The sequence below is a fragment of the Scyliorhinus torazame genome, chromosome 24, assembly GCF_047496885.1.
Source record: "Scyliorhinus torazame isolate Kashiwa2021f chromosome 24, sScyTor2.1, whole genome shotgun sequence".
NCBI classification, from domain to species: Eukaryota; Metazoa; Chordata; class Chondrichthyes; order Carcharhiniformes; family Scyliorhinidae; genus Scyliorhinus; species Scyliorhinus torazame.
The window spans coordinates 22,227,705-22,241,641 of record NC_092730.1 but is presented as its reverse complement, the minus strand read 5'-3'; the positions used below and the strand labels follow the sequence as shown (position 1 = coordinate 22,241,641).

The following is a 13,937-nucleotide window of genomic DNA, read 5'->3' as shown; positions in this document are numbered from 1 at the left end:
CGGCGCCGAGGTCCCAGGTTCGATCCCGGCTCTGGGTCACTGTCCGTGTGGAGTTTGCACGTTCTCCCCGTGTCTGCGTGGGTTTCGCCCCCCCCACAACCCAAAGATGTGCAGGGTAGGTGGATTGGCCGCGCTAAACTGCCCCTGAATTGGGAAAAAATGAATTGGATACTCTAAATTTAGAATTAAAAAAAAGAATGTCTAATTCACCCAACAAGCACGTCTTTCGGGACTTGTGGGAGGAAACCGGAGCGCCCGGAGGAAACCCATGCAGACTCCACACAGACAGTGACCCAGCGGGGAATCGAACCCGGGACCCTGGCGCTGTGAAGCAACAGTGATAACCGCTGCGCTACTGTGCCGCCCTGGTTAGGCCACAGCGAGAGTATTGTGGGCAGTTCTGGAATCCACATTATAGGAGGGATGTGATCGCACTGGAAAGGGTGCAGAGGAGATTTACCAGGATGTTGCCTGGGCTGGAGAGTGTTAGTTATGAAGGGAGATTGGATAGACTGGGGTTGTTTTCCTTGGAGCAGAGGAGACTGAGGGGGGACGGGATTGAGGTGTATAAAATGGTGAGGGACACAGATAGAGTAGACAGGAAGAAACGTTTCCCCCTTGGTGGAGGGCTCAATGACCAGGGGGCGGAGATTTAAGGTGAGGGGCAGGAGGTTTGGAGGGGATGTGAGGAAAAACCTTTTCCCCCAGAGGGGGGTGGGAGTCTGGAACTCGCTGCCTGAAAGGGTGGTGGAGGCAGAGACGCTCATAATATTTAAGAAGTGCAGCACGGTAGCACAGTGGTTGCCTCAGCGCCGGGGTCCCGGGTTCGATTCCCCGCTGGGTCACTGTCTGTGCGGAGTCAGCACGTTCTCCCCGTGTCTGCGTGGGTTTCTTCCGGTTTGCTCCCACAAGTCCCGAAAGACGTGCCTGTTGGGTGAATTGGACATTCTGAATTCTCTCTCCGTGTACCCGAACAGGCGCCGGAATGTGGCGACGAGGGGATTCACACAGTAACTTCATGGCAGTGTTAGTGTAAGCCTACTTGTGACAGTAATAAAGATTATTATTAAGCATTTGGGTGTACACTTGCGATCTCAGGGCAGACAAGGCTGTGGGACAAGTGCTGGAAAATGGGGTTAGAATGGTTAGGTGGTTGTTTTTGACTGGCGCGCACATGATGGGCCGAACGTCCTTTCCTGGGCTGTGGATCTCTCTGACTCTGCTGTAATATGAGACCTGGAGTCACAGGTAGGCCAGGGTCCTGATGAAATTAATAGTCGGGAGAGGACAGGCACTTAATCAGATTAACGTAAATACAGCATCACTAACTAGGAAGTGAATGGAGCTGAAGAGTGAGAAATAGATTTCTGTTGAGCAAAAATATGAAGGGATACGGGGCAAAGGCAGGTATGTAGAGTTAGGCCACAGAGCAGCCATGATCTCATTGAATGGTGAGACAGGCTTTAGGGGCTGAATGGCCTACTCTTTGCTCGGATTCCTGAGAGGGGCATGACGGTCTAGATGTTAAGAGGATGTTTCCCCCTCGTGAGCTAGGGGGGCACAGTACCATTGAATCCCTACAGTACAGAGGGAGGCTATTTGGCCCATTCCGCCTGCGCCGACCCTGCGAACGAGCTCCCGAACCGAGGCCCACTCCCCCGTCCTATTCCTGCAGCTCCACCCTAAGGGGCAATGTAGCACGGCCAATCCACCCAACCTGCACATCTTTGGACACTAAGGGGCAATTTAGCATGGCCAATCCACCTAACCTGCACATCTTTGGACACTAAGGGACAATTTAGCACGGCCAATCCACCTAACCTGCACATCTTTGGACACAAAGGGGCAATTTAGCACGGCCAATCCACCTAACCTGCACATCTTTGGACACTAAGGGACAATTTAGCACGGCTAATCCACCTAACCTGCACATCTTTGGACACGAAGGGGCAATTTAGCACGGCCAATCCACCTAACCTGCACATCTTTGGACACTAAGGGGCAATTTAGCATGGCCAATCCACCTAACCTGCACATCTTTGGACACTAAGGGACAATTTAGCACGGCCAATCCACCTAACCTGCACATCTTTGGACACAAAGGGGCAATTTAGCACGGCCAATCCACCTAACCTGCACATCTTTGGACACTAAGGGACAATTTAGCACGGCTAATCCACCTAACCTGCACATCTTTGGACACTAAGGGACAATTTAGCACGGCCAATCCACCTAACCTGCACATCTTTGGACACTAAGGGACAATTTAGCACGGCCAATCCACCTAACCTGCACATCTTTGGACACTAAGGGACAATTTAGCACGGCCAATCCACCTAACCTGCACATCTTTGGACACTAAGGGACAATTTAGCACGGCCAATCCACCTAACCGGCACATCTTTGGACACTAAGGGACAATTTAGCACGGCCAATCCACCTAACCTGCACATCTTTGGACACTAAGGGGCAATTTAGCACGGCCAATCCACCTAACCGGCACATCTTTGGACACTAAGGGGCAATTTAGCACGGCCAATCCACCTAACCGGCACATCTTTGGACACTAAGGGACAATTTAGCATGGCCAATCCACCTAACCGGCACATCTTTGGACACTAAGGGACAATTTATCACGGCCAATCCACCTAACCGGCACATCTTTGGACACTAAGGGACAATTTAGCACGGCCAATCCACCTAACCTGCACATCTTTGGACTGTGGGAGGAAACCGGAGCACCCGGAGGAAACCCACGCAGACACGGAGAACGTGCAGACTCCGCACGGACAGTCACCCGAGGCCGGAATCGAACCCGGGACCCTGGCGGCGCGAGGCAGCGGTGCTAACCGCTGTGCCGGCCCAATTGAGAATAAGGGGTCTCCCATTTCAAGATGGATGATGAGAGGAGGAATTTCCTCCCTTCGAGGGTCGTGCGTCTGGGATTCTGCACCAAGCCTCGCTCCCTCAGAGAGCAGCGGGGGCTGTGGGTCATTGAATTTGTTCACGGCAGATTTCTGATGGACGAGGGCTGTCGGGGGTGGGCAGGGGACGTCGGGGGTGTGGGCGGGGGCTGTCGGAGGTGGACCCAGGTAGGCAGGGGACGTCGGGGGGTGGACGGGGGTGGGCAGGGGACGTCGGGGGATGGCAGGGGACGTCGGGGGTGGGCGGGGGCTGTCGGAGGTGGACCCGGGTAGGCAGGGGACGTCGGGGGTGGACGGGGGTGGGCAGGGGACGTCGGGGTTGACGGGGGTGGGCAGGGGACGTCGGGGGTGGACGGGGGTGGGCAGGGGACGTCGGGGGTGGGCGGGGGCTGTCGGAGGTGGACGGGGGTGGGCAGGGGACGTCGGGGGGTGGGCGGGGGCTGTCGGAGGTGGACGGGGGTGGGCGGGGGCTGTCGGAGGTGGACGGGGTGGGCAGGGGACGTCAGGGGTGGGCAGGGGACGTCGGGGGTGGGCGGGGGCTGTCGGAGGTGGACGGGGGTGGGCAGGGGACGTCGGGGGTGGGCGGGGGCTGTCGGAGGTGGACCCGGGTAGGCAGGGGACGTCGGGGGTGGGCAGGGGACGTCGGGGTGGACGGGGGTGGGCAGGGGACGTCGGGGGTGGGCGGGGGCTGTCGGAGGTGGACGGGGGTGGGCAGGGGACGTCGGGGGGTGGGCGGGGGGCTGTCGCAGGTGGACCCGGGTAGGCGGGGGTGGGCAGGGGACGTCGGGGTGGACGGGGGTGGGCAGGGGAAGTCGGGGGTGGGCAGGGGACGTCGGGGGGTGGGCGGGGGCTGTCGGAGGTGAATGGGGTGGGCAAGGGACGTCGGGGGTGGGCGGGGGCTGTCGGAGGTGGACCCGGGTAGGCAGGCGACGTCGGGGGTGGACGGGGGTGGGCAGGGGACGTCGGGGTGGACGGGGGTGGGCAGAGGACGTCGGGGGTGGACGGGGGTGGGCAGGGGACGTCGGGGGTGGACGGGGGTGGGCAGGGGACGTTGGGGGTGGGCGGGGGACGACAGGAAGGAAAGTGGAGGTGAGCCCTCAATCAGAACAGCCGTGATCTTATCAAATATTGCCGTGGGCCAGAGGGGAGGGGCTGAATGGCCGGCTCCTGTTTCCTGCGTGCAGTGCGGTTTTACAGTTGTAGAACAACACCACACGGGAGGAGTCCATTCAGCCCGTTTAAACCGATGCTGGCCCATTCGTACAGCAACCCAGTTGGTTCTACCCCCTCGCTCTGTCCCCATTACCTTTTTTTTCTCCGTGTATTTATCCCTGTCGCAGGCGCTGCCGTTGACTCTGGCCGGAATCCTCCGGCCGTTCTCTGCCGGAGGGATTCTCCGGTCCTTCCAGCAGGGCAATCCCGGCCGCAGGTTTCCCGGCGCCGCGGGGTGGCTTCAATGGGAATTCCCGTTGACGCGGCTGGGAGGCTGGAGAATGCCGCCCTCTGTCTCCACCGCCCTATCCGGCAGCGCGTTCCAAACCCCAACCGTTCCTTGCCTGAAAGAATTTCCCCTCGTGCCGCCTCTGGTTAGTTTTGCAATCGCCTTCAAACTGCCATTGTTGCGAACCCATTGTCAATGCTATTTACACTTCATGGTTTTAAACACCCTCAATCCAATCTCCCCCTCGGCCTTTTCTCTGCTCTGGTCTCAGTGCGGGGGGGGGGGGGGGGGGGGGGAGGAGACTGAGGAGTGGGATTCCCTCTCTGCTGCGTTGCAATGATCGCCTTCGCACTTTTGTTTCCTAGCTGACGATTAAGGCCCTTCACGTGCGCCCAGAATCTGGTCTTGGCGGTCCCGAATGCTGCCTACGTGTCTCCCTCATGCCACTTCGCCTCAACATTGACCAGGTGAGTAGCTGAACCCTACTGAACGTTTCTGTCTGTCTCTATCTCTCTCCCTGGCTCTCTCTCTCCCTGCCTGTCTCTCTCTCTCCCTGCCTGTCTCTCTCTCTGCCTCTCTTTGTCTGTCTCTGTCTGTGTCTGTCTATCTCTCTCTGTCTCTCTCTCTCTCTCTCTTTCTGTGTGTCAACCTCTCTATCATTAACACACCATCGCTCCTTTGCACCACGCTCTGTTTCTCCTGCTCTCCTCCAACCCATATTTCATCCTCCGCTTCACTCCCCTCCACTTGACTCGCCCTCTCAGTCACCATCACGCCATCCGATTGCTTCTTCAATCTTTCTGCAGGTTGAGTTCCAGCATTTTGTCCCCCATCCTAATTGCCCCCCTTGTACCGAGCTCCGAGCTCGGCCCATTTCAGAGGGGGGCGGTTAATGGTTGACCACATTGCTGTGTGTGGGGTGGGGGGGGGGGTCTGGAGTCACGTGTAGGCCAGACCGGGGTAAAGACGGCAGATTTCCCCCTTTCCCTAGAGGTGACATTAGTGAACCAGGGGGGTTTTACGACAATCGATGATCGTTGACACGGCCGCCGTTACTGAGACTGAGCTTTCCGGATCTTATTAATCGAATTTCAATTCCACCAGCTCCCGGGGTGGGATTCGAACCCGTGTCTCCTCGGGTCTCTGGATTGCTAGTCCAGTGGCGTTACCACTCTGCCGCTGCCTCCCCTAAATGTCTACGACGTGGAGTTCTTCTGCCAGTTGGATTGCCCTCCTCCCCTCTCTCATTATGTGGGTTTCCTCGGGGTGCCCACCCCCGACAGCCCCTGCCCACCCCCGTCCACCTCCGACAGCCCCCGACGTCCCCTGCCCACCCCCGTCCACCCCCAACAGCCCTCGTCCATCAGAAACCTGCCGTGAACAAATTCAATGACCCACAGCCCCCGCTGCTCTCTGGGGGAGGGGGGCGGGGTGCAGAATCCCAGACGCACGACCCTCGAAGGGAGGAAATTCCTCCTCACATCATCCATCTTGAAATGGGAGACCCCTTATTCTCAATTGGGCCGGCACAGCAGTTAGCACTGCTGCCTCGCGCCGCCAGGCTCCCGGGTTCGATTCCGGCCTCGGGTGACTGTCTGTGCGGAGTCTGCACGTTCTCCCCGTGTCTGCGTGGGTTTCCTCCGGGTGCTCCGGTTTCCTCCCACAGTCCAAAGATGTGTAGGTTGGGTGGATTGGCCGTGCTAAATTGCCCCTTAGTGTCCAAAGATGTGCAGGTTAGGTGGATTGGCCGCGCTAAATTGCCCCTTAGTGTCCAAAGATGTTGCAGGTTAGGTGGATTGGCCGTGCTAAATTGCCCCTTAGTGTCCAAAGATGGGCAGCTTAGGTGGATTGGCAGTGCTAAATTGTCCCTTAGTGTCCAAAGATGTGCAGGTTAGGAGCATTGGCCGTGCTAAATTGTCCCTGAGTGTCCAAAGATGTGCAGGTTAGGTGGATTGGCCGTGCTAAATTGCCCCTTAGTGTCCAAAGATGTGCAGGTTAGGTGGATTGGCCATGCTAAATTTTCCCTTAGTGTCCAAAGATGTGCAGGTTAGGTGGATTGGCCGTGCTAAATTGCCCCTTAGTGTCCAAAGATGTGCAGGTTGGGTGGATTGGCCGTGCTAAATTGCCCCTTAGTGTCCAAAGATGTGCAGGTTAGGTGGATTGGCCGTGCTAAATTGCCCCTTAGTGTCCAAAATTGCCCTTAGTGTTGGGTGGGGTTACTGGGTTATGGGGATAGGGTGGGGATGTGGGCTTGGGTAGGGTGCTCTTTCCAAGAGCCGGTGCAGACTCGATGGGCCGAATGGCCTCCTTCTGCACTGTAAATTCAATGATTAAAGTGGGACCGTCGCTCCTTTCCGTTATCCTCCTCCTACCTGGTAACTCCTCTCGTGCTGGATGTCTGCTGTTTTCACCTTCTTCTCCATCACTCCCCAGGATGCCTTATTCTTCCTGAAGGATTTCTTCACAAGTTTTGCGACTGGAATCAATCCCGTCGTCCCTGTTGAGACTGCAACAGAAGGTAAGAACATCGGCAGGCCAGCCATTACCAGGGCAAGGCAGATTATTATCTGAATGGCCATAAATGAGGAGAGGGGAGTGTGCAGCGGGACCTGGGTGTCCTTGTGCACCATTCGCTGAAGGTAAGCATGCAGGTGCAGCAGGCGGTAAAGAAGGCTAATGGTATGTTGGCCTTCATTGCGAGAGGTTTCGAGTATCGAAGCAGGGATGTGTTGCTGCAATTGCACAGGGCCTTGGTGAGGACACACCTGGAGTATTGTGGGCAGTTTTGGCCTGAGGAAGGATGTTCTCGCTCTCGAGGGAGCGCAGCGAAGGTTTACCAGACTGATTCCTGGGATGGCGGGACTGACGGTACGAGGAGAGACTGAGTCGGTTCGGATTGTATTCGCTGGGGTTCTGAAGAATGAGGGGGGAATCTCATAGAAACCTATAAAATTCTACGGTGGCACAGTGGTTAGCACTCATGGTGCCGAGGTCCCAGGTTCGACCCCGGCCCCGGGTCACCGTCCGTGTGGAGTTTGCACATTCTCCCCGTGTCTGCGTGGGTTTCGCCCCCACAACCCAAAGATGTGCCGGGCAGGTGGATTGGCCGCGCTAAATTGCCCCTTAATTGGAAAAAACATAATTGGATACTCTAAATTTATTTAAAGAAAGCACCCTGCAAAATTCTATCAGGACTGGACCGGGTCGATGCAGGCAGGATGTTCCCTGATGGTGGGGGTGTTCAGAACCAGGGGTCACAGTCTGAGGGTACGGGGGAGACCATTTAGGACAGAAATGAGGAGGAATTTCTTCACCCGGAGAGTGGTCGGCCTGTGGAATTCGTCACCACAGGAAGTAGTTGAGGCCTAAACATTGTGTTCAAGACGCAGTTAGATGTAGCGCTTGGACTCCCAATGACTCCGAATGGAGGAGAGTTTGGGCAGGGGGTCGGGATTGAAGGTGCTAGCAACAGCGCTGCACCCGACGTCCCCGGGGAGATACTCATCCGGTAATAATAGCTTCGTTGAGAATTTGGAGGCGGTTTCGACAGCCCTTCCGGTTGGGGGCAGGGTCAAGGGAAATTCGGGGGAACCATAGATTTGAGCCATGGAAGTGGGATAGGAATTTTTGGAGATGGAGGAGAAAGTAATTAGGACACTAAAAGATTTGTTTCTTAGGGGTCGGTTTGCAGGATTGAAGGAGCTGGGAGCGAAGCATGGGCTGGAGCAGGGGGAAATGTTTAGCTCACTGGGCTGGTTTAGCTCACTGGGCTAAATCGCTGGCTTTGAAAGCAGACCAAGGCAGGTCAGCAGCACGGTTCAATTCCCGTACCAGCCTCCCCGAACAGGCGCCGGAATGTGGCGACTAGGGGCTTTTCACAGTAACTTCATTGAAGCCGACTCGTGACAATAAGTGATTTTCATTTCACGTGCAGGTTTGAGACTTTGCCAGGTAAGAGCTACAAAGCTTCCCGGAGGAGCCGTCTTCCACATTGCTGGAGGAGGTGCTGACGACAGGGGGACTGGAGAAGGCGGTATTATCGACGGTTTATGGGGCTATTTTGGAGGGAGAAGGCGCCGCAAGAAGGAATTAAGGCAAAGTGGGAGGAAGAGTTGGGAGAGGATATGGAGGAGAGGTTCTGGTGTGAGGTGCTCCGGAGGGTGAACGCCTCGACATCGTGTGTGAGGTTGGGGCTGACACAGCTGAAGGTGGTGTAAAGAGCGCACCTCACGAGGGCGAGGATGAGCCGATTTATTGGAGGAGCAGAAGATGTGTGTGAACGTTGCCGGGGGGTCCCCGCTAATCACGTTCATACGTTTTGGTCCTGTCCAAAGCTGGAGGATCACTGGGAGGAGGTTTTTAGGGTAATCTCTAAAGTGGTGCACGGGAAACTGGACCCGGGCCCCCGGGAGGCCATATTCGGGGTGTCGGACCAGCCAGGGTTGGAAACGGGCGCGGAGGAGGATGTTGTAGCCTTCGCCTCGTTGATCGCCCAAAGGCGGATCCTGTTGGGATGGAGATCAACCTCTCCACCCTGTGCCCTGGCGTGGCGGGGGGACCTGCTAGAAATTTTGACGCTTGAAAAGGGGAAGGTGAGGGGAAGGATGGAGGGGTTCGGCAATTCATGGGCGTTATTCATTATGCACTGTCGAGAACTGGATAACATCGAACATTAGTTGGGGGGGGGAAGTGGGTGGGAGGGTTGGGGGGGGGGGGGGGGGGGGGGGGGACTGTGGGTGTTAATGGTGGCTGTGGGTGATTCCTGATTTCTTTTTGTCATTTGTTTATGTGAACGTGCGGGCTAATGTCTGGAGGTTTGGTGGGAGGATGGGATCGGTGTTATTGATGTGGGGATTGACATTACATTCGTTACTGTTCATCGGGTGTAAATCTAGGAGAAAATGTGAAAAAGGAGGAGAATGAAAAAATGTTTTTTTTTAAAAGATACGGCACTTGGGGCGAAGGGATCAAAAGACATTGGGGGGTGGGGGGGGGGAGCGGGTTCAGCCCATTGAGCTGGATGATCAGCCATGACCCTAATGATCATGGAAGTGCAGGGCCAAAGGCTATTGGAGGAAGAGGAGGGGGAGTTTATCCCTGGTGGCCTAGTCGATATTTACCCTTCAATCGACAGGTTATCTGGTCAATCGTCTCACTTGCTTGCAGTCTTGCTGTGCTGCGATGTGTACTAATCCAGCAGGGGAGCATGGAGCCCCTTCAATAAGATCACAGCTCATCCCATGTTGTCCTCAGCTCCCCACATGCCTGCCCTCTAACCCTTGCTTCCCTCAGTCTCCGCAATCTATCGACCTGCGGCCTTGAGTATGCCCCGCGACTGGGGTTCTGCGGGCCAGGGTCACAAAGGTCGAAGAACTCGCTCCTCACCTCCGTCTTTAACGGCCGACCCTTCTCCCTGGGACCACGGGCCCGCTGGGTTCCGAGGGGGTGGGGGGGGGGGCATCCTGCGAACGAAGGACGGGGCACGCTCGCTCCCTCTCGACATCCTACCTCGGAGGGGGGGGGGGGGGGGGGTGTTCCCCTCCCGCGTTCCGCCCTTTAACCTCGCGCCTCTTCCGCTCTCCCGTTGCAGCCAAGCCCGACCCCGGCCAGAGAGCCGGCGGAGCCTTCGACGCCGATTCCGCGGGCAGGGACACTGACCCCGCGCCGAGCCTGCCCGAGATGACCGCCTCGATGGAGACCACCTTCAGCGAGCAGAGCTCCTCGTCCACGGCCTCCTCCTCCTCGGAGCAGCCCATCTATTTCAGGTACGCCGCTGAATGGGAGGTTTCGATCGCGGAACTGTACCTCGGTCAGCTCTTTGAAATGCAGTTGATCCGGCCGTCATTCCTCTTTCCCCGCAGATATTCCCGTTTCCCTTTCCGAGTCTCCTACCTAATTCCCCTCATGAAAGTTCCTATTGAATCTTCCCTTTCAGGCAGCTCATTCCAGGTGACAACAATTCGCTGGGTAAAGAACAGCCCCCCTCAGCTTCTCCCTCCCATATCTTCCGCCAGTCACGGCAAATCTCTGTTCCCCTGCTCACCGACATTGAAAAGAATGTTCACCTTATTTGGGCTCTAACCAAACCCCTTCGAGGTTTTGAATGCCTCTTATTGAGCCTCCTTCAAACCTGCTCAGCCATGGCTTCCCCTGCCTTGTCACGCAAACCCCTGGCACCTACCGTTCTGGTAAACCTTTGCCCCCCCCCCCCCCCCCCCCCGTTTTTCTCTCCCTCTCTCCCGCATTTTGTTCACCTCCTGGAGCGCCACAGCGCAGAGAAACCGACGCTTGAATCCCTCGACCTCCCCCGCACCCTGGGCCGGCTGTCGTTCTCCGGCGGTCGGGCATTCGGTGGATCAGAAACCACGCGTGTTCTAATGGACCATCTCTCTCTCTACGGCAGGGAATTTCGATTTACCTCCGAAGTACCAATCTGGCTGGACTATCAGGGCAAGCATGTAACTATGGATCAAGTGAGTGATTCCTCGTTGGCTCAGGGCAAGGCCTGCTTGCTCCGTACACTAATTTCTCTCACGCACTGATATCAGAGACTGCACGTTCTCCCCGTGCCTGCGTGGGTCTCACCCCCACACCCCAAAGATGTGCAGGTTAGTTGGATTGGCCACGCTAAATTACCGCTTAATTAGAAAAATAAATAATTGGGTAAATAATCAAAATTGTACATTCGTGTACCGGGTGGGACCTCGCGAGCCACGCAAAATATCATAGATAGCAGGGCGACAAGGTAGCGCAGTGGTTAGCACTGTTGCTTCACAGCGCCAGGGACCCAGGTTCGATTCCCGGCTTGGGTCACTGTCTGTGCGGAGTCTGCACGTTCTCCCCCGTGTCTGCGTGGGTTTCCTCCGGGCGCTCCGGTTTCCTCCCACACGTCCCGAAAGACGTGCTTGTTGGGTGAATCGGACATTCTGAATTCTCCCTCCGTGTACCCGAACGGGCGCCGGAATGTGGCGACGAGGGGATTTTCACAGTAACTTCATTGCAGTGTTAATGTAAGCCTACTTGTGACATTAATAATGATTATTATAGGAGGGATGTGATAGCACTGGAAAGGGTGCAGAGGAGATTTACCAGGATGTTGCCTGGGCTGGAGAGTTTCAGCTATGAAGAGAGATCGGATAGACTGGGGTTGTTTTCCTTGGAGCAGCGAAGTCTGAGCAGGGACGTGATTGAGATGTATAAAATGGTGAGGGGCAGTTATGTTATGGGCCAGGGTTTAGAGAACCCCAAAGTGTATCATGGAGTTAACCTGACCCACAACTTTTACTAGATTGTGGTATGGGGAGCACACGGCCCACTCTACAGGTGTGGGACAGCAGAAATGGAAAAGTATTTTTTAAAGCAAAACAATGTTTATTCTATGAACTAAAGTTCACCTTTTTAAAACATACAGTGAACATCTCAGCAACCATCAATTCAAATACAACCCCCAAAGAATACAACACTAAGTAATCCTTAAGCTGTCCTTTTAACATCCATAAGACTTTAAAAAAAGAACTTTAACAGAAGCACCTCAGGTTTAAATTCACTGCTGAGAACAGTTACCACGTTGAAATCAGCAAATGGACACTCTGAGAAGCTTGCAGAGATCCACACACATCCTGCTGTGATTGCAGCTTCTCCAAAACTAAAATGAAACCGAACCCACCCTGCAGCAAAAAGCCTAAAGCGAAAGTAAAAAGCTGACAGACAGCCCAGCTCCACCCACTCTCTGACATCACTGCAGTAATAAACACCTTAAAGGTACTCTCACTACAGATATTTATATACACACCCATTTATAAACACCCATTTCTTAAAGGTACTCCCACATGACAATAGAGTAGACACCGTGCTGCCCTCACAGAGTCTATTTAAATAGCGACTACAGCGAACAGTCCACCGTCTATTTAACTAGCAACTGCAGGGCAGCACGGTGGTGCAGTGGGTTAGCACTGCTGCCTCACGGCGCTGAGGTCCCGGGTTTGATCCCGGTTCTGGATCACTGTCCGTGTGGAGTTTGCACATTCTCCCCGTGTCTGCGTGGGTCTTACCCCCCCCCCCCCCCCCCCCGCAACCCAAAGATGTGCAGGTTAGGTGGATTGGCCACGCTAAATTGCCCCTTAATTGGGAAAAAAAAAGAATTGGATACCAAAAATTTATTTAAAAATAAATAAATAATTAGACTCTGTAGACTGTTCTAGTGCACAGTTTAAAAAGGGGGGCACGGTGGCACAGTTGCTTCACAGCTCCAGGGTCCCGGGTTCGATTCCCCGCTGGGTCACTGTCTGTGCGGAGTCTGCACGTCCTCCCCGTGTGTGCGTGGGTTTCCTCCGGGTGCTCCGGTTTCTTCCCACAGTCCAAAGATGTGCAGGTTAGGTGGATTGGCCACGCTAAATTACCCCTGAGTGTCCAAAAGAGATTAGGTGGGGTCACGGGGATAGGGTGGAGGTGTGGGCTTGAGGTGGGGTGCTCTTTCCAAGGGCTGGTGCAGACTCGATGGGCCGAATGGCCTCCTTCTGCACTGTAAATTCTGTGGTTCTGTGAATAATTTTGGCTGCTTATGGAGACCGTGTCGACTATCCGTTGTGGTCTGCTGTATCAATGGACTTTCTATATATATTGAGCTGTCAATAACATTGCTGCCTCAAGGCGCTGAGGACCCGGGTTCGATCCCAGCCTCGGGTCACCGTCCGTGTGGAGTTTGCATGTGCTCTCCGCCTGTCTGCGTGGGTCTCACCCCCCCCACAACCCAAAAAGATGTGCAGGGTAGGTGAATTGGCCACGCTAAATTGCCCCATTAATTGGAGAAAATGAATTGGGTACTTTAAATTAATAACTAATGGTCTGTCAGCTGTGAGCGCTGCGCCTGCTTCGATCCCATTGGCTCAGCCGCTGACACGTCTCAGCAGACGCTCTGCCTCTTTTTACCGTGATTCGGCCGACATGGCCCAGTTGGGTGTGGCTGCAAAAAGCAGTCAGGGCAGTTCCTCTTCACAAGCCTGAGCGTGTGTTTCCTTCACCCTCCCCTTCAGGGTACGTTTGCTGGTATACTCATCGGGCTCGCTCAGCTCAACTGTTCCGAATTGAAGCTGAAGAGACTCTGCTGTCGGCATGGGTAAGTGGCAGCCAGCGGACAGGCGGGCATGCTGAAAGCCCGCAGCCAGTCCGCACTGGGCCTCTTAGTGTACCAAACCCGGGCGCCGCTGGCAAGACCAGTATCGTTGGTCATTGCTACACAATGCATTCCCCAGCCACTTGAAATTGGATCGTCCAAGGCGATGCGTACACCCAGCCTCCGATACACAATCCCAAATCGCAACATCCCAACCCCATCCACTCCCACAGTGCACAGCCCCAACTAATCTTTCCCCTGTGTTTAACTTGTGTACCGAGGGAGCCTTACTCTGTACCTAACCCTTACCTGTGCCATCAGGAATCGGACAGGCTAGTCAGCCGAGGGGTGTGTGATTTTCGCTTCAGGGCTTCCGTTGCGATAAAGTGCGCGAGGCCCCGGTTGAGCCCTGCAAAGCTCTTTCCTAAATCTGTACAATCGTTGCAGCGGAAATCCCACT

The 13,937-nt window shown here is 55.3% G+C and overlaps 1 protein-coding gene across 1 annotated transcript in view; it reads left to right on the top strand.

The window, feature by feature from the left end:
• The window catches only part of atg2a (autophagy related 2A), a 152,492-nt gene that overhangs the window by 98,241 nt on the left and 40,314 nt on the right, over positions 1-13,937 (top strand). Inside the window, exons 17-21 of the mRNA XM_072489455.1 lie at positions 4,731-4,832; positions 6,799-6,883; positions 9,956-10,130; positions 10,769-10,838; positions 13,398-13,480. Of these exons, the coding sequence (XP_072345556.1) occupies positions 4,731-4,832; positions 6,799-6,883; positions 9,956-10,130; positions 10,769-10,838; positions 13,398-13,480 (515 nt within the window). The remainder of the gene's footprint in view (positions 1-4,730; positions 4,833-6,798; positions 6,884-9,955; positions 10,131-10,768; positions 10,839-13,397; positions 13,481-13,937) is intronic.